This window comes from Corvus moneduloides, chromosome 1 (genome assembly GCF_009650955.1).
Source record: "Corvus moneduloides isolate bCorMon1 chromosome 1, bCorMon1.pri, whole genome shotgun sequence".
Classification (NCBI taxonomy): domain Eukaryota; kingdom Metazoa; phylum Chordata; class Aves; order Passeriformes; family Corvidae; genus Corvus; species Corvus moneduloides.
The window spans coordinates 39833223-39856929 of NC_045476.1; the positions used below are offsets into that span (position 1 = coordinate 39833223).

At 50.3% G+C, this 23707-nt stretch overlaps 1 protein-coding gene across 1 annotated transcript; it reads left to right on the forward strand.

Moving 5' to 3' along the window:
- Window positions 1–1556: 1556 nt before the first annotated feature.
- GASK1A (golgi associated kinase 1A) lies at window positions 1557–20828 on the forward strand. The gene is made up of 5 exons (XM_032107174.1): window positions 1557–2021; window positions 12806–13630; window positions 17203–17325; window positions 17602–17705; window positions 18272–20828. The coding sequence occupies exons 1-5, from the start codon at window positions 2019–2021 to the stop codon at window positions 18480–18482; spliced, it is 1266 nt and encodes a 421-aa protein (XP_031963065.1). The 5' UTR covers window positions 1557–2018; the 3' UTR covers window positions 18483–20828.
- Window positions 20829–23707: the final 2879 nt, after the last annotated feature.

The following is a 23707-nucleotide window of genomic DNA, read 5'->3' on the forward strand; positions in this document are numbered from 1 at the left end:
GACAGGCGGGGATCAATGAGGTTGGTGGTGGCAGCAAGGAGGGGAAGCAGGGCTTGGTTCCTGCACCCCTTCCTCACACCCAAGGATGGCATGGAGTGGGGTGTGCTGAAGCCAAAAGCAGACACACTGCTTTTGTGTGTAACCTTCAAACCACTTCTTTTCTTAGCTATAGTTTTGAGTAGCAGTGGAAGGAGTAGGGAGATGTACCATATTAAAATAAGATGCACTCAGTGAGCCAGGAGGGTATGAAGGCCCTGGGGCACTGGGACTGGCACAAGAGCACACTGGGCGAGAGCACTGAGTTGCCATCACTGTTTACACCCACTGTGTTGCATCACCTTGTGAAATGTCACTGTGGACCATGCATGGTCAGTGAGCTAGAAGAGGGTTTGGGGACACAGGAGCCTCCTCCTGCGTCTGTCACTGCCCCCCTGTGCTGCCTTGGTCAAGTGACTTGGCCCAGGTTCCCTCAGTCTCATCCTCCTCTTTTTTTAGACCACCATATCTTCATTATACCTCACAAAAGCCAGTATTGTGCCTTTATCAGATTTTTTAAAAACACAAATATCAGTAAAGAGCAATGCTGATCTACCTGGTTTGTTTTATGGTCTCCTAGAGGAGGTAGTTGCACACATCAGGGAGCGGGAAAACCCCCACACTTGAGACAAAGGGTTTCCTCCTGTCCCCAGGCTGGGCTGGTTGGGGCTGAAGCAGTTGGTGGTGTCACCTGCCATGGTGAGGGACTGATGGATTTTGCTTGGCCACAGTCCAGGGCTGGAAGGGGAAAGTTATATGAAACAAAAAAGTGCTTTGCAGCCTGGCAGCTGCCTGTGTACCCTGTTTGGCCATGGAGGGCTCTTGAAACACACTGCTTTCCAAAGCAATGCCTCCAGACCCTCTTCTCCCAGGGGCCTGAGGAAAAGGCACTTAGGATGCACCCTACACCAGGTGCTGGGTGAGGGGACTGTGTTGGGCACTGCAGGGCTCGGCATGCTGCAGTCTGCACTGGTGGGTGTGGTGAGGGTCCTCGTTCCCTGTGCCCCTCTCCTGGCTGCCTGCAGGCACCAGAAAACAGGTGCCTGAGCACCCTAAAAATGGTTTTAATGCATTAATACCTTTTAGGCAGATAAGAAATCTTCTCCCAGGTCTGCACCCACTCCAGGCACTGATGTGGCACAGCTCTTTGCTGGACCATTACTGAAAGGCAAAAAAAAAAAAAGCTAATAAAGACCTGTAAAGAGCATTTTCTTGGGCACTCATGAGCAGACCTCTGGTTCACTTTCCTGGCTCTGGGGTCACTGTGGTCCCTGGGACTCTAGTGGTCCCTCTACTTGGCTGGCACCAGGGCCACTGGCAACAAAGGGGCTTGGGAGAAACGTGTTCTTCATGTATCTTCATCTCCTTCTGGCTCAAACTGGCCCTTAGTGTTAAAAAAAAAAAAAAAAAAAAAAAACACAGAAAAAAAAAGCGGCAAGAAGGGCTTTTATTGTGAAAAAGAGACTTTTCAAATGCCTTCTCCCCCCTTCCCAGCCTCTCCACTCCCCTCCCCACAGGGAGGTGGGTCTGGGACGAGGCAGAGTTTGAAAACTCACAGCTGAAGTTCGCAGGGTGCCCTCCCGCCCAGGGGGAGCGGAGGCACCCGCTGGCGTGTGGTGACAGGAACCCAGCAGCCCCTGCAGTGCGGAGCTGGGCAGCGGGGATTGCGGACAGCCCGAGGGGCACCCCTGGGTGACAGCCCCCGGCCGTGATTAATGGCTTGGGGAGAGGAAGCGGGCTGATTAGTTGCTGGATAATTTTTTGGTTTGGTTTGGTTTTTTTGTTTGTTTGCTTTTGGGTTTTTGTTTTTTGTTTGTTTTGTTTTTTGCTATGTTTTAAATTTTTGTGTTCTGTGTGGGTTCCTGGTGTCGTATGGAAGTGCCACAGGCGGCCGGCACCCGGCTCAGGAGGTGACCGTGTGCTGTGTCACCCACAGGCGGTGAAGCACATGAGGAGGAGTGCGTCGGCTGCTGCTGCGAGACATGGTAGGATTTAGGGGTTTCCTTGCTGAGCTGGTAGTGGGAAACAACGCTGGGTTTGCCCAGGGACACCAGCCCCATGGGATGAGGTACAACGGGGTATCCTGGATGTCTCCATCCTGGGGACAGCTTGAGCGGGACCACTCAGAGGGTCAGAGCATGGTGAGGCAAGCAAGGCAGGGCAGCGCTACAGCACATCTGTCCTTAAAAGCATTAGGGATGGACCAAGCAGATTGGAGAAATGCACTAGGGATGGACAAAGCAGATTGTCAGGAGGCCCATAAAGGCAGTGCCTGGGGCTGCTGTAGCTAAAGCACTGCTGTCAGCCAGGGGGGTGATTACACTCCCTCAGGCAAAACCCACCTCTTCTAAGTGTCCAGGTGGCACTGCTTCAAGCAGGTGAAGAGCATGGAGTGAAGGCAGTGAAGTGCAGATGGAGATCACAAAGAGCTGCTCTGTGCTTTCTCTTTGGTCCAGACAAAGCATAGCATTTTCATCAAAAAGCCACAAAGTCAGCCAGTTTGGCAAGGGAAAACTTCACATCCCTCCCAAGAAATGTTGTGCTTCCCCAGCATTAGGAGGCTTATCCACATCTGTAGCATGTTCCAAACCTTAGGGTGGTGTTTCATGTCATCTAGTTTTAGTGCTCCAGTTTGGAACATCCCTTGGCAGACCCATCTGAGCAAGCATGCATCAGATGAGCTGGGATGGTCCCCCCACGCCCTGTTACCACTGCCTCACCGGGAGACAGGGGTCTGTCATGCCAGGGAGTTTGCACTGGGGCGGGGGACTCTGTTCCTGCTTCGCCACCTCAACCCTTGCACAGCTTGTGTTGGGCAGGGATTGCAAACCTGTGATGGATGAGCTGAGGAGGTGCCTGGTGCTGCTGCCAGAAACTGGTCATTTGTGTCACTGAAGCATTTTTATGTCCTTGAGAGTGTGCTGATGACTCGGAGCCTCTCTGGGGACAATGCTGCTGTGCCAGCCTTCACTGGAGTGTGTGAGTGTATGTGCATGGGGGACACTAGTGTCATGCTTTACACTTTCCATCCTACAGTTTGTATAGGCAGCTTTGGTTTTCTTAATTAATGAACTTCAGCAGCAGGAAAAATAGACAAGACTGGGGCTCATGTCACCCATTTTGGGTCTGGAGATAACTCCTCCCCATCAAAGGGAAAAGCAAGGCAACTCTCCCCACACCAACCTTTTGTCTGCAGTAACATTTTTCTGTACAAGCCTTCGCTATGAGGCATTTCAAAGCATGTACAGCCTGAGCCAGGTACCTGGTGTGGTCCTTCATGTGAGAGTGGGGTATTCATTTTTTGCCAGGATTTCCATTTTGCCTTGGAAAGGGAAGGTCTGCTTCTGCAGTCCTTTCCCCTTTGTGAGCTCCTGCATTGACTGCTTTGATTTTGCCCATCATCTGGGTTTGCTCTGGGCATCTGTAGGCATGACCATCAGGTCATGAGGAATAAATCCAGGCTATGCCCTAAGCTGATCACCTTGTTGCTTCATTTGCAGCTTAACCCCAAACAAAATGCTCAAGATGATTTTTGACTCCTTTCAAACTCGCCAGGAGGGTGACCCCTTGCAGAAAGCCAGAGGGATGCCAGCTCTGAGCTCCCCTGTGGGTATGGAGAGCATGCTTGCAGCCGGCTTCTTGTTGGATCCGGCTGCTGCACATGCCCGACCTGCCGCGGCAGAGAGTGCTGGGGGATGACTGCATTACAGAAACATCTTCTTTCTTCTGGCTTCAAAATCTGCCAGCGAGTAGTTTCCAGTTGCTCTGTCGTTTGCCTAGTATGAGGCAGTCTGAATATGAGGGGCTGATTACACTGTATTAATTCTCTGGCATAGATTCCAAATGCCTCAATTACCCCTTCCATTTCCAATGCTCAATAACTCCAGTCCACCTGCAGCTGCTTGCCTTGCCCTGAAGGAAAAGCCCCTTTTCTGTGAGCCTGGCTGCACCAATGCTTGTACCGTGTTTGCTCTGCTTGCTCACCCCATGGATTTTGCTAGGAGAAGAAGTGGGCTGGGGGGTGGCTGCCAGCAGGCTTTTCCCAGGACGAGGTCTGTGCAACACAGGCAGCACTCAGAGCCAAATGGCAAGCAGTTTTCTTCCTCTTTTTTTCTCTTTCAGATGTAATGGCTTAATGGGAGGAAAATAGGGTTACCTTTCTGCAGCTGAGGCCAGGGCTGGTATGAACAATTCTGTTTTGAAGAAAGCCCACAGGGCTGAAAGGCCCCGCTGTCCTCCTCCTTCTCCCTCCCCTTTGGAATCCTACGAATGCACTTTCCTGCTCTCCAAGAAGGGAGAAAACCTGACAGTCAGCTCAGGGAAACCAACTGTCTGACTTGGGCAACCTCCACTGAAACTCCAACTAGGAAATCCAGTGCTACTCCTTGCCAACACCCCAAGGAGGGTTTTGTGAGCCCCCACTGGGCACCAAGCAAGCATTCCTGTTCCCTGGTGCTGGTCCACTGGTTAGAAATGAAAACTGAAAATAAGTGGATCAAAATCCCCCCTCCACAAAATATAGAAAAAACGTGATCCCCAGTAAAATAAATAAAACTGAACCAAATGCCAGAATGTGTGAGGGTTTTAGCAGCATTCCAGGCACTCATGAGCAAGATTGGCAAACTCATCAAGAGCAAGAGGAAATAAAATGTGATTTTATTGTAATGTATTTCTCCCCATATTGAATACAGAACACATTGCAAGAGGGACATGGTTTTCTAGCACCTCGGCTCTTTGCCTCTCTTACATGTGGAGGAGCCACAGCAGCACAGCCCCACTGGGGTTGCCAAACCAGAGCTGGTGAGCAGCCCAGAGGTGCAGCAAGAGAAGCCACCGGGGTGAGGGGAGTTGTGAGGAAGGGGGTCCATGGCTCCCAGATTCTAGCTCTTACATCCCTGGGTTTGGAAATCCCAAAGGAATCATCAGTGTGAGCTGTGGGCTGTGGCTGGAACCAAAGTGCTGAGGAGCAGGACTGTCAGTCCCAGAATGCCACGGGAACAAAGCATATTCTTCTTCCCCAGAAGAAACTCAGGGGGTTGGAGGCAGTTTATGTGTGGGACTTGAAGGGTAGGAGTCCAGCCCACAGGCCACAGGCTGCAGCCCTCCTCCAAAGCATCCCCTGTACAACCCCTCACAAACAAAGGCAAGACTGTTCAAAATGAGCGGGGCATGTGGCGCAGATGTTGCACAAAGGCAAGCCACATCTGTTTCGCTGGGGAAGGGGCCCCCTACTTGCTGGTTCAGCAGGCAGATGGGAAAGCTGCTCTGAAAACTTATGGAGCTGAGTGCAACAGGCTGGCCGGGAAACTGGGACGAGGGGAGGGGGAAAAGGGAAACCTGGCAGGATCCTGCACAGCAGTGGTGGAGTGAGGGAGCAACAGCCGCCCAAAACTGCTTCTCTACCTCCTTGACATCCCTGCCAGGAATTTCTAGGTTGTGCTGCTCTCATGTAAGTGTGAGGGTTAGAGGAATGAGCAGAGGGAGAGGATGGAAGATGAGGGGGACTTCCCTTATCCCATGAGGATAGCAGGACAGTTGTGCATTCAGGGCTGTCCAGGTCCTCACTGTTGTCTGTGAACATGAGATGCTCTTTCAGGTCCTCCGTGATCTGGATGATTTGGGTGCAGGCTGATATCACTTCTAGTGGTGAAAAGTAACGGAGATGTTTGCACATGCAAATGGCAGCAGACCTGTGCATCTCAGTGACATAACCTGCAAGACTGCCATCAATCTCTGGGGAGATGTGTCTCCAAGAAGTAGAAGATCCAGCTAAGTGCAAAACACTGCAGTAAAAGCCCTGACTCTGAACTTAAATAGGAGAAGGATGAGGCGTGTGAAAGCTTTTAGTTTGCTTACTTTAAGAAGTGTGGCATTCTGGAGACTGTTTATTTTTGTGGTGCTTTTTGTTGACTTCTGGGATTAAACCAGAGTGATCCTGAGCTGCACTGTACATAGCACCAGGATGAAAAACTCTCTGTCCATTCCTCATAGAGCTGAGTATTAACTGTCTGCAAGCTGAGATTTACACAGTGGGAGTGAGGAGAATTATGAATCTTTCCCTTTGCTCAGGGAAAATCACATGATTTTGGGGTAAGGACGGTGTCATCACAGGAAAAGCAAGTCCCTGCTGGTACCCTGCAGGGCTTTAGTCCACACCAGGTGCAGGACAAGGTGTGTGTCCTCTCTGGGTTCCCCCACGCAGCAGCCCTGACCTTGACTGCACCAGCTACACCCAATGTTGTGGAGTCCTCCAGCCAGGTGCTGGCCATCTGTTTCCTTCAAGGTGTGTCCTCTGTCTCCTGCTCCAGGTCTTCCATCTTCAGAGATGTTGAACAGGACTTTTGGGATGCTGGGGGTCTTGCCACTCTTGTAAGCTATGCCTGGAGAGGGCAAGGAGTTTATAAGTCCATATTTCTGCTGTACTTCTTTGGCCCTTAATTCAACTGGGAGCAGTCAGTGCAATGGGAATAGCACTGTTAAACAGAGCACCTTACAGCTATGGCTGAAGATTTTGTTCAAAATGGTCCTCCAGACGATGGATGTACGAGAAGGGGCTGTGCTCAGCCGATGGCTGTGCAGCAAAGAACCTCCAGTGCAAGGGGCCTCCCAAAAACCAGAAATAGTCAGTCTGGGTGGGAAGTTTAGAGCAAGAAACAGGACATTTCATCCCTGGGAAGCAAAAATTTCAAGGGGCTGATGCAGAGCCTGGAGCCAAAGACATGTCAGGTTATTACTAGAGGGAGGCTGTGGAGCTTGAAGGTTTCCAGGTTTTTATAATTTGCTGCCCCAAGGCTATCAGTGATAACTGGGAAGAACTGTGAAGGCAACATGATTTGAGAAGTTAAAGGGGGTATGTTGGCACCACCCCTTTGAAGTCAGTGCTCAGACTGAACGGTGCAAACACAGTTCATCCCTTTGTGCTGCTGCCAGAGTGCTGCCCTCTGCTAGTGCAAAGCGTGCTTGTCTCCCACTTAGGCTATAAATTACCCAGAGATTTTGCAGACTGTCCAAAATTTAGCAAAGTGCAGCATGTTGTAAGGTTTCATCCCAGGCAATTTAACTTGGTCATTTTCTGGTTTGGTTTTGGACATGTTGCTGGGAAGGTTTGTGTGCCAGCTCCGAGGACTTTGCTGACTCTGCAGGGAAGGACCCAGTACCATGTGGTGATGTGTCACATTTCCATCTCCCCAGCTTCAGCTGACCCAGTGTTTGCTGTGACTCCATTTCATAGGCTTTATGGGAGCAGTCCCCCTTCCCAGTGCCTGGCTTCAGCTTCCCAAGCCACTTGTGAGGGGTAACATGTGGAAGTGGGGCCAGAGGAGCACCTTGAGCAGACAGGCATGACCTACCTGCCACATCCCCGTCCTGGAGCCAAGCAGGATGGTCTTCAGGGTGTCCACAGAGTGCCAAAATGCAGTGGGGTCATGGTTCTCCCCTCTGGAAGGGCATTTTTAAGGAAAAAAAACTGCAATTCTGAAGGAAAAAACCCCAGACACAAACTTGGTGTGGGTCTGCTAGGAATTGCAGCCACTTTGATGGATCATGAGGCAAGATGAAGAGCTGTTTATTCTTCAAGCCCCGTGGCGATGTGGGTGCAGGTGAGTGTTGGTGGAGCTGTCCCCATGTGCTGGAGGTGCGCAGCAGGCCTACCCTCCTGGGGAGCCACTCTGACTAAGCCAGAGGGACCTTTGGGACTGGCAATTATCATTTAATAGCTGTCTATAGTAAATTCCCCCTCCGTGAGCCATCTATCTTCCCATAGCAGGATAATATAGGAAGGCACTTAGGCACTTGAATGATGGGCGATGGATGCTGCCAAGGATTTGCTTCTGCTCAGACTTGCCCAGAGTCACTCCAGGGATGGAGAGGTTTTGTCTCCTTCCATGTCCTCACCACGGTTTTGGGTCTCCTGCCCATATGCCATGCCCTTAACAAACCAAGAAAACCCCCTGCACAATATGAAAAAGAAGAGGCTGATCCACTCCCAGATCTGATTGACGTGCCTGCTCTCCCATTGCACTGGGAGCTGCTGCAAGCACCATGTGTGGGTGCAAGGCTCTGGAGACGTTCCCAGAGGTGGGGGGCAGGCAGAGGAGGTTTCCCACTGGTTTTTCAAGCAGTCTTTGTTAAAACTGGTCACGGCAGGCTGCACCTCCTGCTGCCCAGGCTGTTTTGCGGTTCATTGGGCGGGCAGTGAGCACAGAGCTGGGAGGGTGAGCACAGCCCTGTGTGTTGCACCCACCGTGCAGAGCGCACCCCGCTCAGTGTGCACCCAGATAAATGCACAGGCCTGCCTTTAACCTGCTCATCAGCAAGGTTGCTTTTGGCAAAGTCGTCTGAGCTTGGGAGTCTACAGCAGGCAGGTGGCCAAGAGTGACATGGCCATGGCTGAGCCATCCTGGCTTCCTTGGGCACCTCTTTGGGACAGTGGGATTTACTGCTGGAGGGGTCTTGCAGTGCCGGCGCAGGGGCAGGAGCACTCTTTTGAATGCCAGAGAAAAGCAGGAATCAATCCAGTTTTCAAGAGCCACGTATTTCCGTGGCATCTTTCTGGTCTCAGGGCTGTTTCTTACATTCTTGGATAATGAAGTTTGGGGTTTGTTTTTCTTCTTTTTCAAACTCGACAAAGCCAATTTGATGCACTTTGGAAAGAAATTGAAAACAGGCTTCTCTGCTTCAAATCCTGCCAAGGTTCAAGCATCCTGGGAATACAATGTCAAGGATAATCCTCCCCCACCTCACCCCCAGCTACACTTAGAAAGTTTTATCTCCTAGCGTCAAAGCTGCACAGCTCTCTACTGTGCCTTCTGAGCCTGGGCTGTGCTGTGTGTCCCTCTGATGAGTGAGAGTATATATTATTTACTTATTGGCATCCTGGAACAAGTAGTACCTCTCTTAAGCCTTTTTATGGGTTTTGCCTGCTGGGAAAAGGACCTAATTTCTGGCAAAGACATGCTGTACTGTCAGTATGTCAGCCTGGCAAAGCAGAGCTGTACGTATGGTTTGCATTTCGGGCTGAATCGAAGCCATAGCTTAAACTGCAGCAATTTTTTACAGCAGGGCTCAGAGAAAGACTCTTTGGAAAAGTATTTACCCAGGGCTTGTAAATGCAGTATTATTGCTGCAATGTTTTATCACCTAGGTTATTATTAAATTTGCAGTATCAAGCGCCAGAAATAACACAGAGACTGTACTTGCACCTTTTTTGTTTCTTTTTGTTGTTGATGTGGCAGGGAAACCCTGAACGGTGCTGGGGAAAGGAGCCTGCACTGGCCCTCGCCCAACTTTGCAGCCCGGGGTTTCAAGTTTAGGATGGGAAAGCAGTGAGGCTCTAACTTGTGGTGCCCAAACCCGAGCTTACTGACAAGGAAGACAAAGTGGGTTTGGACAATAATGATTCCTTAACCACTTGGACTGTAAATGGACTTGACATTAAAAGCCCGTCAATCATTGCCATCCCTTTGGCATACTCTGGTCTCCGGCTGTGGGTTAAAAAGGATTTTCCTGCAGTGTTTTGAAGGTTCTCCATGTGGCTCCCACATGCATTTTCCCCCCAGGATACTGGAAGTTTTGGCAGCCAGGCTTTTTAGATATCCAGGGATGGTATAAGCAACCAGAGGATTATTATCAGCTGGATAACAAAACCAGTCACCCTGAAAATCCTCTGTGCTGAAGAAAAGGGTTACAGGGGTTTTTGGTGAGAGTGGGATGGGCTGTGTCTCTCCAGAGGGGTGGGACAGGGGACGTGCTGGGAAAACATGCCCAAGAAAGCATGGATTGGGAAGAGACTTGGCTGGATGCAGATGGGAACACTGAGATTTACAGTTAACCCTACCCTTTGGGATTAATTCCATAGATATCACTTCTGTTAATTCAGCATACTTTGAGGCCAGAGGAACAGATTGTGAGGCATTTACAGTGATGATTTGAAAGGAGTATGGGTATCAGGATACCAGGATCAGCTCTTTATATGCCACAGAGCTATTTTACTATGGTTAAACTAGGATTTAGACTTTGCACCTCCCCTAAACTCTTGCTCAGGAGGCCAGATGGGAATTGCAGGTGTTTGGGAAAGAATGTGTGTCTGCACTCTACAGAATTTGCTTGAAATCTGGGGCATGAAGGTTTCGAGTAGCTGAGCTTGGGTGTTTGCCTGTGTCAGTTGGTGTCGGCTGTGGTTCCACAGCAAATCATTATCCCATCCAAGTGGGAGAGAGCTGGAGAGGCATCACAACCAGCTGCTTGACAGAAGTCCTGCTGCCCCTCAGGGTACTTGAGGGTGCTCATGCTCATGCCCTCCCCAGAAAGGCACCTAAGGCAATGATTTAGCCATGTAGTTTGATGCCTGGGACAGTTTATGCCAAGCCTTGAATAACCCTGCTGATGATCTAGGACAGGACAGCCCTCTCTGGACAGTCTTACCCTGGACTAGGTCCTTTCCAGTCTGGGAAGAGATAAAGCAGGGGTCCCCCGGCAGGTCCCAAAGCCCTGTACCAGACAGCCCCTGGTTCCTGGCAGAGGCTGGTGTAAGCCCTGTCTGAACAAAGGATTCAGCCCAGCAGATATATTTTGCTGCACTACATTGTATTTCTGGGAGAGAAGCAATTAAGTGAGAGCTATAAAGCTGAATCACTCCAAGTGCACCATCAATAGCTCTTATAAACTGCATTAAATCTGCTCAGTCCTTGAAAGAGAGGCGTGGAAGGAACACCCCTGTGGCTGAGGCCAGTGAGGCGGTGGCTCCTCTTACCCATCTCAGCTGATGCAGTGTCTTTGCAAGGGATGTGGCTCCTCACCAGGGGGCTGTCTGAAGCAGTCTCCCCAAGGTGAGGGCATGAACCCTGGTGGATTTTAGGATAGTGCTGTGTCAACTCATAAGCTCATGCTCTGGGGTTGCCTGTGGCAGCTGCTCTTGGGGCAGGAGTTGGGCTGGTGGTGGGTCCCTGCGGTCAGTGGGAGCCTGTGGTCCTAAAAGCCCCATGGCTGGAAATGCTTCTGCTTGCTCAGCTGCTTTCTGGAAGTCATTCTGGCTGCTGGCTCTCACCTCCCCAGCTTTTTAGCTCTTTTTTTCAAGCTTTTCCTCTTATAAACAGTCTCGTATCCCTTCTTTGGCAATACATTGTCCCACTGTGTCTGCCATGGATATACTTGTGCTTCCAAAATAAATAATTGCAAAAAAATGTATCCACTTGACCATTGCCTTGACTTCCAGTGTGGGTTTGGGCCACTTGGAAATACCTGTTGAAAGCAGAGAAAAGGCATCAAGGTGCTTTTTGTGGCTCTGGCCTTCTGAAGTGTGTGAAGCTGCCCAAACCTGGGTGAATGAGGCATGGGTGCAGCATGCTCCAGGGAGTGGATTGGCTTGAAGAATCTCACAGTGCTGCCCCACCACTGCCCTCCAGCTCAGCCTAAATGGGAATGTCCTGTGCTTAGGGCAGCCCCAGCGCCATATGCATGGGGTTGCTTAAGGCCGAAGGGGAAATACGAATTTAGCAATGCAGGGAGGCTTGCACAGTGTTTACTTGTAGCTGCCTTTCCAGCCCGTATATTTATTGAAGTCACGTCACAGTAGAAAATGTAACTAAAAGGAGTGAAAAAAAGCTGTGTGTATAAAGGTATAGACAGCAAAAGCTGGTAGTACATGTTTAAAGGCAGCTCCCTAGTGCTGGGAATCAGAATACTTTAGGTTTCGCATATAGCACAGATCATATCATAGACCTGTAAGATGGTTTGGGTTGGAGGGAACCTTACAGATATCTAATTTGAACCCACCTGTCACGGGCAAGAACACTTTCCACTAGACCAGGTTGCTCTGAGTTTCATTCAACCTGGCCTTGAACACTGCAAGGATGGGACCTCCCCAACTTATCTGAGCGACCTGTTTCAATGCCTCAACACTCTCACAGTTGAGGATTTTTCCTAATATCTAATTTACACCTACTCTCTTTCAGTTTAAAGTCATTACTCCTTGTCCTGTCACTCCATGCCCTTGTGAAAAATCCATCTCCAGCTCTCTTGTGGGCCCCTATAGTTGCCAGGAAGGTGTTGTAAGTTCTCCCTAGAGCCTTGTCTTCTCCAGGCTGAACAAACCCAACTCTCTCAGCCTGTCTTCATAGGGGAGATGTTCCAGCCCTGCAGGAGTTTGCATCCTTTTTTAAAACACAGACAGTCACAGGTCCTGACTGACACTTGGAGCTGCCTTGCTTTTGCCAGACACAGCGATGGGCAGAGCTCCAGAGGCCTTGTCTCGGCACATATTGAGATATCCAAGCTATGGGTTCAGTGTGCAACCAGGATAGGAACCAGTGAGGATGCCCAGAGTAAGGTCTTAGGAACTGGAAAGTGTTCACATCTAGACAGGAATTTGCTCTGGGGTTTTTTTTGTTGTTGTTTTGGGGGTTTCTTGTTTGTTTTTGTTTTTAAATTTCTTGAGTCTTTAAAGCAGAATATTTGACCATGAAAAATTCATTTTCCATAGGATGATCCCGTATCTCAGCACTGCAGACATGGCAACCTCTGTGCGGGCATTCCCCACAGGGCTCTTGCTCTGATTTGCTTCTGAAGGGACTCCAGCTTATTGCTGGCACAAATCACGGCACCAGCCATAACCCTCCCGCTACAGTGCTGTGGAGGCAGCGAGTGCTTGTGGAATACCTCTCTCAGGGATCACACAAGCAGAGGGGCTGCTTCTCTAAAGCAAATGCAAACCCTGTTGGGGACCCTGCCTGCAGCAACACTCCAGCATCGTTCCACCTTTCTGTCCCCGCAGGCCCAGCGACCATGGCGACGGATGGGGATGAAGCCCCCCGGCCCAGCGGCTGTCGGGGTGCTGTTGGCCCTGGCCCTGCTGGCTCTCATCCACCTGCCCCAACCACCGGCCTGCTCCCCGCTCCCGCTACCAGCCTCGTCCCCTCCAGGGCCCCCAAGGGAGGTGGCTGCCCCCCTCTCTGGAGGACAAGCCCACAGAAAAAGGCTCCCCATGCCCCTCACTCACCTGCAGCAGGAGCAGGCCCCTGGCCGGAGCAGGAGGCAGCGGGGGGTGGAGAGGGACACTCCTCCATGGCTCTCTGCTGACGACCTCCAGAAGATGCGGCTGCTGTCCAGTGGGCATGTGGTCTCCAAAACCCGCGTCCCTGCCCACGGGCAAATCATGCGGGTGGGGCTGCGTGCCATGGGGGATGCCAAGGGAGATGCCAAGGGAGATGTCACTCCAGCCAGCCCAGAAGGAGACTGCCAGGATGGGCGCTGTGGGCTCATCAAGCGCCCTGGGGACCTGTATGAGGTGCTGGCCTTCCACCTGGACAGGGTGCTGGGCCTGAACCGCAGCCTGCCCGCCGTGGCCCGGCGCTTCACCAGCCGCCTCCTGCCCTACAGCTACACCGACGGCGCCCCGCGCCCCATCATCTGGTGGGCTCCTGACCTCCAGCACCTGGAGGATGCCAACAATGACCAGAACTCCTGCACCCTGGGATGGCTGCAGTACCAGGAGATGCTGCAGCCCCACAGACCGACACTGGTGGCTGGGGACGCTCCCTGCTCCAGCATCCCACACAGCGAGTGGAGCCGCCTGGCCCTCTTTGACTTTCTTCTCCAGGTAGGGCTGTGGTGATTGAGGCCCCCTGTCCCATCAGCTGTGCCACCCAGGTTCCCCTGCGCCTGCACCTCTGTTGTCTGACTGTGGTCTCCTTCTGCTCTGTGGGGTCACAGGCTGTGGTTTTTTGGGATCTATTTTCACTTGTCAGCTAATGGGGAGCAGCAGAACTTTGTGCAGAAGCACTTTGGCCTGAGTATGGTCCATGTTTGGGACTTGCAGGGGAAACACAGGCAGGTTTCAGATGCGGTGAGTCTGTCCTCACGTGGGCGAGCTTTCTGCTGTTCATTTTGTGCAGATGCTGGAGAGGCTTGCGACATCCCTAGAGACATCCCTAGGGCATCCCTAGTGACAAGCAGCATGTCTTACATCAGCCCCATCACATCCAACCTCAGGGATGTGCTGCTGGCACTGGGAATAAGGAGCCCTGCCCCTTTGGACAGCACTGCCTTCCTCCTCCTTGGCATTAATAGTACTTAATCTTCTGTCTGGAAAATCATACCCTGCTGCTACGAGGGATTACAACAGTATCCCAGAGAGTTATCAAGTCTTGGAGGGCAGAAGTGATTTCTGTGCAGAAAAAGAAAGCCTGTTTAGGTACCTGGGGGCTGCTTATCAGACAAGAGAAAACTGCCTGAAAGGGCTAGTATTAATATAAAAGAATGAAAGGAAGAAAGAAAAAAACCCAAACTAATAAAATGTGTTCTCCTTATTCTTTCTCTTTTTTTATGGTTTGTTTTTTTATTTTTTGTGAAGCCTGACCATTAATCTTTATAACCTCAACTATGGCTGGCAGAGGTGGAGCAGTTCTGGCTGGGCTTGGAAATATTTTAGCTGAAACAACCAGAGAAATGAGAAGATTAACCAATCCCCTTCCCTTCCCCAGGCCAAAATGCCGCTGAGTGCAGTGGAATGGCCAAGACTGCAGGAGAAAGTATCTAGCTCTAAGGAGAGTTCTTCTTCATGGGCTGAAACAATGCAATGATAAATCCAAGGGCAATCCACAGGTTCTCCTCAATAATTCTAATGGAATCCTCCCATGCATAAAAGTCACATAAAGGTAAAGAGTCTGTGGGATATTACAGAAGTGGAGTAGCATCTTTCAGAAATGGCTTTAGCATCTCACACCCCTGCTGGGGAGGGAGAAGTTGTGAGATCTGAGTGCTGTTGTACATTGGCATTGAAATCTTGGTAGCTTTCTCCAATTGCTCTTAAAATTGGGCTTCTTCTGTGTTGATTTCTCTTGGTGTTTGCTGTAAGGGAACCCCTCACTATGCACAAAGTTTTACTGGGAGCAAAATGCTGAGCCTGGTAGAAAAGGGGCTACTGCTGATGGCTTTGTCCTGCTCTTTGAAGAGGGTCAAAAGCAAATCAACTCTGCAGCCACATCCCTGTCCTGGGACACCCTCTTCCCAGCCAGGGGGAGAGCAAGGAATCTTTCCCCAGGGGATGGCATCCGGGGTTGTATCATAACTAGAAAAACCTGTCAGAAACAAGGGGCTGCCCCAGGGTGGGCATAAGAGTGGCTGAAGGTGAGCTTCTCACAGGGTTTGAGCTTGGGTGGGACAAGGTGTGGCTCATGTATTTGTGTTCTCGCAATAATACCAAAATTCCCATGAATTAGAGCTGTTTAAGCTCTGGAAAGAAGAAATTAATACAAAAAAAAATCAGGCAAGGGCTGGCAGAGGGAGAGCTTGTCAGCATGTCAGAGCACTCTCAGCATTTCCACAGCCATCTGATGCCTCTCCTGGGGCTTTACTTGAACACCAGATCTGCCTCCACCTCACACCTCTGTGGGTCCAGCACCAATCCCCCTTGGTTTCACAGGTGCTTGTGGGTGGGTGAGTGGAGAGCTGAGCCTATTTAATGTCCCTGTAAGTTATCTCAGGTTGTCTTCACCTTCTGTGCAGCCTGCAAAATTACATAGCAGGTGAGAGAAACTGGCGTGCTGAGCTTTCCAGTAGGCAGATCAAGGAGATGTGTGGACGAAATGTGATATTTTCTTCTGTTTCCATGTGTTTTGTGACAAGATGCTCAAGCCCTTTTTAACTGGAGTGTCTCCCAATGGAGAAATACTGACCTGAGTGCTTCATTAAACTTCTGAAAACAGAGAGGTTTAAGAGGCTCCAGTGTGGGACTAATCCTTCTTCTCAAAGGGTTATGAATGGAATGGCCATGGAGATCACAATTCGTGTTTCCTGCAGCATCTTCTCCAGTGCTTGGTCAGTGTTTGGGTTCAGACTGAACTCTCTGTCAAAGTACATCCTGTAATTTTTAAGTTGTGCTAATTACCAGGGTGAAGGCAATAGACAGCCACTGTGGGTCACTTGGCTTCTGTCTTATTGTCACCTGTAGATCCCTTCTGGCTCACCTGAGATCTGCTCCAGCCCTCCCAGTGGCTCCAGGAGCCTCTCTGCACCCTGAGCCCTGCCTCCTGGTCTGGCACCAGCAACACTGAGCAATTCAGCAAGTCGGACATTTTCATGCTGCAACCACAAAATAGATCTATTTTCTATTTTCTATTTTATATTTTATATTTTATATTTAATATATATTTATATTTAATATATATTTTATATATATTTAAAGGAGCATATATCTATATATATCTCAGAGGGTTTTTTGTAAACAGGCCTTGAGAGCAGGAGGAGGTGAGGCAGCTCCCCTACAGGGTCATGTCAACACGCAGCCATGGGGAGGTCTGTTGACAGCCAACAAGGTCCTGTCTGCCCCCCAAACCACCCCAGAGGATGTACCAGCTCCTTCCGACAAAGCTGAGGAAGTTCCATAAACACTGAGGCCGGGTCTGACAGAGATTTATGTCTTTTATAAGCCCTTCATTCCTCCAAGGTTGTGGTTGAAACACTGGAAGTTGCCAAGCACCATCAGGGTTTCTGCAAGGAACTGGGCTGGGAAGCAGGAGGTTTGACAGCCTGGACAACATGGAGCCTTAGCAGCACCTGCACATGATTAAACGCAAATGTAGCTAAAACAAGTCACTGTGGCCCAACTTAAATGTCAGGCATGCTCTGTGTATGCACAGGCCACTTTTTCCCTTGCTGATACTTTTCCATTCATCTTTCCATTGAGAGCTTCTCAGGTTACCATAGGGATGGATGAAAGGTTGCATGTGTGGCAGGAACCAGATGAAACCATCATCCAAAGCACCAAGACTTGGAAAAATAAATTCTTTTTGAGGTTTCAGACTCTAGGTTTCCTTGGGTGCTTTTGCTGGTTTTGTTAATTCATTCATCATCATGTACATCTTCCCTTCATTTCAGCTGGAAACACAACCCCTTCACTCTGTGCAGATACAGAATGTGGAGGTACCAGGTATCTGAACTGCATCCGAAAAGCCTGTCACCATCACCTTTGTCATCACCTTCTTCATGCCAAAGGGGTTTTGCATGTGTGCTCCCATTCCTCTCACTCACCAGCGTATGCAGCTTTTCCATTGCACATCTGCTGAGGATCCCTAGAAATGTTTTATTTTCCTCTGTACAAGAACAGCTCACAACAGGACCTCCCCATCCCAGGCACATGTCCCTGCTAAGGTTCCCAAATGTCTCCTGCAGGTTCATGACCGCCTGGACCGCTACTGCTGTGGGTTTCAGCCAGATCCCTCTGAGCCCTGTGTGGAGGAGATGCTCCATGAGAAGTGCCGGAATCCAGCAGAGCTGGTCCTGGTCCACATCCTGGTATGTCTCCCTGCTGTCCAAGGGCTGCTCTGTGGCTAACATGAAAGTGCCTGGGAGGCACTTGCAGGGCTGAGGTGGTAGCAAAGGGAATGTAGGTCCCATGGTGATGCTGGGTCCCTCGTGGGAGGTGTGCCTGGGCATGGAGAGACCTAGATTTGGGCATCTGCTTTCCCCCAGATGCTCTCAGGCTTTCTCACTGCATTAAGAAGCAGCCCAAACCCCCACATTGGTGGCTCTCTGCAGTAAGTGAACTTCTCCTTCCCATCCTGCTGGCAGGTCCGGAGGAGCGCGCCGTCCCGCCTGGTGTTCATCGACAACGCGGGGAGGCCACAGCACCCCGAGGAGAAGCTCAACTTCAGGCTCCTGCAAGGCATAGACAGGTAGCAATGTGTAGTGCTGGGCGAGGGCTGAGCTGGCACACACGGGATGTCCAGCAGCCCTGTGTGTTCTCACCTTCTTGCCACTCCTGGCTGCCCTGGTGGGCCACCCCTGTGAATCAGGGCCACCTCCCACCCAGAACAGGGTGGGGGCGTAGGCCCACAAAAGCATCACATGTGCCCCTGCCCTGAGACTAACTCTTTATCCTGCTCTGGATGGCTGATGGCAGGCTCCAAAGCCTATTTCCCCTCTTTAATTGGCAGCTGCACAAAAATAATGAATAATCAGGTATTTCAGCATTTCTTGCGCCATTGCCCATGAGGCATTTTGGCATGCTAGAGGCCTCTTGATTTGGAATTTGTTTGGATCCGTGTCTGATGGAGCTATCCTGTGTGCTCACCATGGGCAGAGTTTTAATCAGGAGGCTCCTCATCCTGCGTTCCTCTGGGTAGATGTGCATTTCGCCTTGAAGCATCTTTGCTTGAGTGACCCCCTGCTCCCTTCCTCTCTGCTCAGCTTTCCCCGGATAACCCCTTCCCTCCCTGTCTCTTCTGCTCCTCCACTGCAGCTTCCCAGCGGCGGCGGTGGCCACGCTGCGGTCGGGCAGACTGCAGAGCCTTCTGCTGGAGTCGCTGCGCCTGGACCGGGAGCTCTGGGAGAGTCAGGGCGGCGCCGGGGGGCTGAGACCCCTGCTCCGCACCATTGACAGGCGGGCACGCGTCCTGCTCCGCCACATCCGGGAGCACAACCTGACGCTGTTTGAGGACTCGCCGCGCTGAACCGACCGCCGGCTGGCTCAGAGTGCCTGCCTTGCACATCCCAGCGGCCATGGATGGACCTCATGCCCTCGGCATGGATGTTGTGAGGCTCCGTGCTGGTGCTTGGCTCTCTGCAAGGTGTTTCCCCCCCCACCTTGTAGGATGCTCTGGAGAAGCAGATGGAATCACAGGGAGTAGGAAAGATGGGGAGGAGGTGTCTCCTAAGACAACCCACAACTGCTTGAGAAAGGCAACAGCCATCAGCATGGATTTTCAAAGGAAGGGCACATCCATGAGGTTTTTTGAGTGCCTTCACTCACACACACACAAACACACAGCAACTGTGAAAGCTGGAGGCTTGGACAGTTGAACAGCTGGCAGGGACCCTGGGAAGAGTTAAAGAAGCAGTGGAAGAAGTCACTGGCAGCCTTTCCAGGTTTGTACTGGGCTTTTTCATGATGCCTTCACTATTTCCAAAACATCCCAGGCAGAGAGGCAGGGGGAAAGCAGAGGGGAGCTTTCTAAGTGGATTAAGCAAAGACAAGACACTAGAGCTGAGCTCTGCCTTACTCCTAGGCACACATCTCCTCTTCTGCAGGGGGAGACTGAAGCCTGAAGCTGGACTAGGCAGGACCCTGGAGCTCAGCAGCACTGGGCAGCAGCTGCCCTCACGTAGCCCATGGTACCATCCCTGGTGAGAGCCATGTGCCATGATCCATGCATGTACCCTGGTAGGCCTGGGCTGCTGCCAAGGCATGCTCTCAATGTTGGATTTGAAGACTTAAATCTCTCATTCACTCTTTCCCTTTGCTGTCAGGGGATGAAAGGCAAAACTACCCCACTTCTGAAAAGCACTCCTGGCTGCTCTCTTGGGCATAATTGCACGTAACTCTTCCCCAGGATTGCAGAAAAATGTTTTAACAAAAATGCCAGGCTATTTTAGCAGAAGGCAGTCGAGTGCAAAATGCTTTCTGAGCATGCTGGCACCTCCGGCAGAGCCCATCCGGCTCCTGTCACCCCTCAGGCTCTTGCCCAGCAGCCTGCTGTGATAAAGCACAGCAGCATCCCAGCTAGGCAGGTCCTCAAGCCAGAGCTGAGAGATAGTTCAAAATCAAAATGAACAGGAGGAAAAAAAAATGCCGGGATGGGCTCTATTATTCCCTGCAGTGTTTCCCACCTGATGCATGCAGCCAGTGTTTGCATGCCCAGAGCAGTCAGTTCCTGGCCTGTGGGTTTATGGTTTGCCACCAGAAGGCTTTTTAAAGGGGCCTCTGGGAGCAGCCCTCCATTTCTCCATTTCTCCAGTGTTACAGGCAGAGCTTCCATGCTTCAGGCACTCAGATTCACTTGTGCCTTTGGAAAGTGTCAGTGAGACTGGCATGGGTGCCCAGCTGTACCATGGTGCAGCTGTCCCATTGCAATAGCTTTGGAGAACATGGCCACCCATGCAGTGGGTGAGGAAAAGCTGGATATGGGTACCTTCCCTGCTCCATCCTTCTCAGCACTACGTCAATTTGAGAGCGTGCAAGGGGATGCTTTAACACCCATGCTGATAAGCACAATCAATTACCTTTTTTCCTTCTTTTCCCTCTTGCTGGAGAGAGGGTGAAGCGAGATGTGGGTGACATGAATCAACAAGCAGGCATGAGTGCTCTCAGGAAGCATCAGCACTCAGCATCACAGGCACAGCAGCATCCAAAGTGCCATCAGCTTGTTCCTGGAGTCCTGCCCTCCAATTAGCCAGGGAGAGCCTTTCCCCCAGCACTCTCTCCACCCTGTGAGTTATCATCCCATTTGCTGCACCATGGGATGGATGGGTCATGGAAGCCCCAGTAAAGCCTGAATTGTGGGGATTTATTATGGGGAGGTGAGCTTAGCTCGTAAGCTTGGAAGAGAACAAAATAACTCATCCTGGGTCCTATGAAAAACCATACCCAGGCATGGCTGTGTAAGAGTACAGGATACGAAATGTAACATGATTAAATCCAAAAAATATGCTGTGAAAAACTGTGAGGTAACAAGAGCATTAGTTAGGATATGCAGCATCAGTCAGAGTCATTTTTTCTCATTAAAGGGAGATATTTCATTAAAAGTGAGGTTTTCATTCCATGTAAGCCAAGTTCTCAGCAAGAATCAAGAGACAGGTGTGGGGTCTGCACAGTGGCCAAAGCTGTGGACTTTGCTGTGCTGGACCAACAGCTTTTGCCTTGCCTCTGGTTGCATCTGCTCAGCCTTAACATTGCATAAAGTAGTGGGGCTTTTTTTGCGTTTCTTTAGTTGTAACATGAGTTTGCTGGCTAAGCACGTGTGGGAACATCTGTAAGCAGTAATACATGTGAATAAAAATCCCTCGTGATTTAACAAAGAGCCACGTATGGACAAATGAGAGAAGCAAAAGCCAAGATCTTGCTGAGACTGATCATTAATCTTCTCTAATTAGTCCATTTTTCCATGGGCTTGCCTATGTAACCAGCACAGGCTCTGCACGGCGGTCATGGCTGTTCAGAGGAATCCTGTGGACTGCTTGTGTCAGCCTTTACCACGTCGTATTGGGTTTGGTTTGCTCCAGCTATCAACGTGTCGTATTTCCTATGATAAACTTACTTTTGTGGTTATAACTACTTCATAGTTATAAATATTCATGTGGGGCCATGCTTGACAAACAAGATTTCATCTGAGCAGGGATGCTGTTTTACCAAATTTTACTGCACATCATCATGGACTGTGTTGAGGTGTGGTCACAAAAAAAGATTGTCCAAACCGGCTGCAGGATGGCTTTGTCTTTAAGAAGTCAGTGGCAGCAGCAGCTAAGCAAAGGAAAAAGCACTGGAGAAACAAGGGCTCCTTGACGGGGGAAATCCCTGCAGCACCCTCCTGCTCACTCTTGGCACCATGGGAATGTGCTCTGAGAACAGCATTTGGGAGCATGGGCATGCACCTCCACAGAGCTCCATCAGGAGGGAACTCCTTCACAGGATCACAGAATCACCAGGTTGGAAGAGACCTCTAAGATCATCGAGTCCAGCCCATGTCCTAACACCTCAACTAAACCGTGGCACTGAGTGCCACATCCAATCTTTTTTTAAACACATCCAGGGATGGTGATTCCACCACCTCCCTGGGCAGATAATTCCAGTACTTCACCACTCTTTCCATGAAAAACTTTTTCCTGATATCCAACCAATATTTCCCTTGGCACAGCTTAAGACTGTGTCCTTCATTCCGCAGTGATCCGAGTGCCATGATCCATGTTTAACATCTCCCTGGCTGTGCACAGCCCTTCAGCTGGCAGAAAATGGGGCTGGGGGTTGGAAGGCAGGGGCCAGATTGGCTCCAACCTGCCGAGCACACACCCTCACACGCGTGCAGGCAAACACGCTGTGTCACTGCTCCTGTGCAGCCTGATCTCAACCCCCCCCAAAGCTGGTGATCCCTGGGCCGCCCCAGCAGCCTGCTCCAGTGCTGTGCTGGCCTCACCCTCCATAAACTAAATGCCCATTTGCTGCATTTAAGGGCCGCTTCTTGAGCTGGATACAGGAGACTAAATAGCCTTTTCTGCAGCTCTATACGGACCTCACAGAGCAGCCCCAGCACTCACTGAACCCACCCAGTGGCCAGGGATGACACCAGTGGGGTGGCACTCAGGCGTGAGATGATGACCCATCCTTGTGCTTCCTTGCCCTTAAGGGTGGGTTGTCACAGGTGACACGCAGAGACCCCACAAGATGCTCTGCAAAACCCACCCAAGCATCCCCGTGTCGCACAGGGGAAACATGGGCTGACTGCTGCCTGAAAGGCAAGAGCTAGCAAGTAAATCCAAATTTATTGTTAAATCTCTGGATATAAAAATAATCTGGCTTTTAGAAAGCAATTTATTTATGCTTTCAGTACTTACTTAAATATTTATGCGAAAAAGGGGGAAAAAAGTCTGCTCTGACATAGGACTATTGTTGTAGCAATGGTCTTTGAGATTAATGGAAGTAAATTAGCCTGATGTTTTATTTACATCCAGCAAAGCAATAGATAAACTCTCCTTGTGATGGATTTTCTTCATTAGCTGGGCAAACGCCTAAGGTACAGCTCTTGACATTGTTTCTTCCATGCGGTTAGACAAACAGTTTATCAAAAGAGTATAAAATTGTCAGGAAAAGAAGCAGATTAATGGCCAGTAAAGTGAAGATCATTGAATTTATGATATAAGTAGCAGTATTGGTGGAGCTCAAGAAATGGCTTATTAGATAACCACCATGTACACACACAGGTAAGTGCTGAGCCCCCCCGGGTCTGCCTCATTGTCAGCGGCTGCTTCCCAAATCCCGGTGGGGTGGTCCCCACACTGAAGCTTCACCTCCCTCCTCATTTCCTCCCTTTAGGTCTGGGTTTATTCTGTAACTCTCTCATTTGAGCTTGTGAACATACGATTTCCTCCCAATTAAAAACCCTTAAGACTTCAGAGATTATAACCTTGTCTCCGTGTCTGCATTGCTGTAACCATTTCTGCAACCTATTTTGGCAACTTTGACTGCTTTTACATCAGTGATAATCATTCCAATATCAACATCAGTAATGTACAGGTCTTATGATTCTTTGTAAAAAATCCCCCAGCTTTAGCAGCTTATGGATCCCATATGGCTCCTGCAGCAATTACCTCTGGAAGGATAATTACCTGTCAGGTAAGGCAAATGGAAAAAAGGAGATAGGGAACCTGGGAGAAAGGAAACATTCCTGGGGATGGCAGAGGGGCTGTGCTTGTGAGTTCCCAAGGTCTCTGCCCGGCCAGGCATGGGCTCAGGTTTTCAAGCTTCAGAAGAGGGATTTTGGGTGCAAGGACGACTAAGAAACATGAGTTTAACTGGGGCCATGAGTCTTGGTCTCCGAGTGCTGTCTCCAGCAGGTGGCATTGGCTTGACAGGCTGTCTTTTCCCAGTGCTTGCCAAGAGTGTCTTAAAAGTTTCATCTCTGGACTGGCTGATTTCAAGCTGCTAAAGCATCATTAATTCCCTAATTCCTCTGTAGCGTAATCTGCCCAGCTGTACTTTATATCTCTTCACCAGCACCACCTTTTCCCCCCCCATGACTCCAACAGAAATCTAGATTTGTGGAAGCAGAGCATTGCTCCATGCTGGGAGCAAGGCAGAGCAAGCGGCTGCTTGAAGAACGAAATGCCACAGCACCCAGGGCTCTTCCCACCCTACTGTGGACCCAAGTGTGGACCCAGGTGCACAGCACCCACAGGATTTTTGGAC

Bases quoted from the DNA above. Each gene is read 5' to 3' on its own strand.
- GASK1A (XM_032107174.1), top strand. The intron at 13,631-17,202 runs GTAGGGCTGTGG...TGTCTCCTGCAG, and splicing joins TCTTTGACTTTCTTCTCCAG to GTTCATGACCGCCTGGACCG. The intron at 17,706-18,271 runs GTAGCAATGTGT...CCTCCACTGCAG, and splicing joins CTCCTGCAAGGCATAGACAG to CTTCCCAGCGGCGGCGGTGG.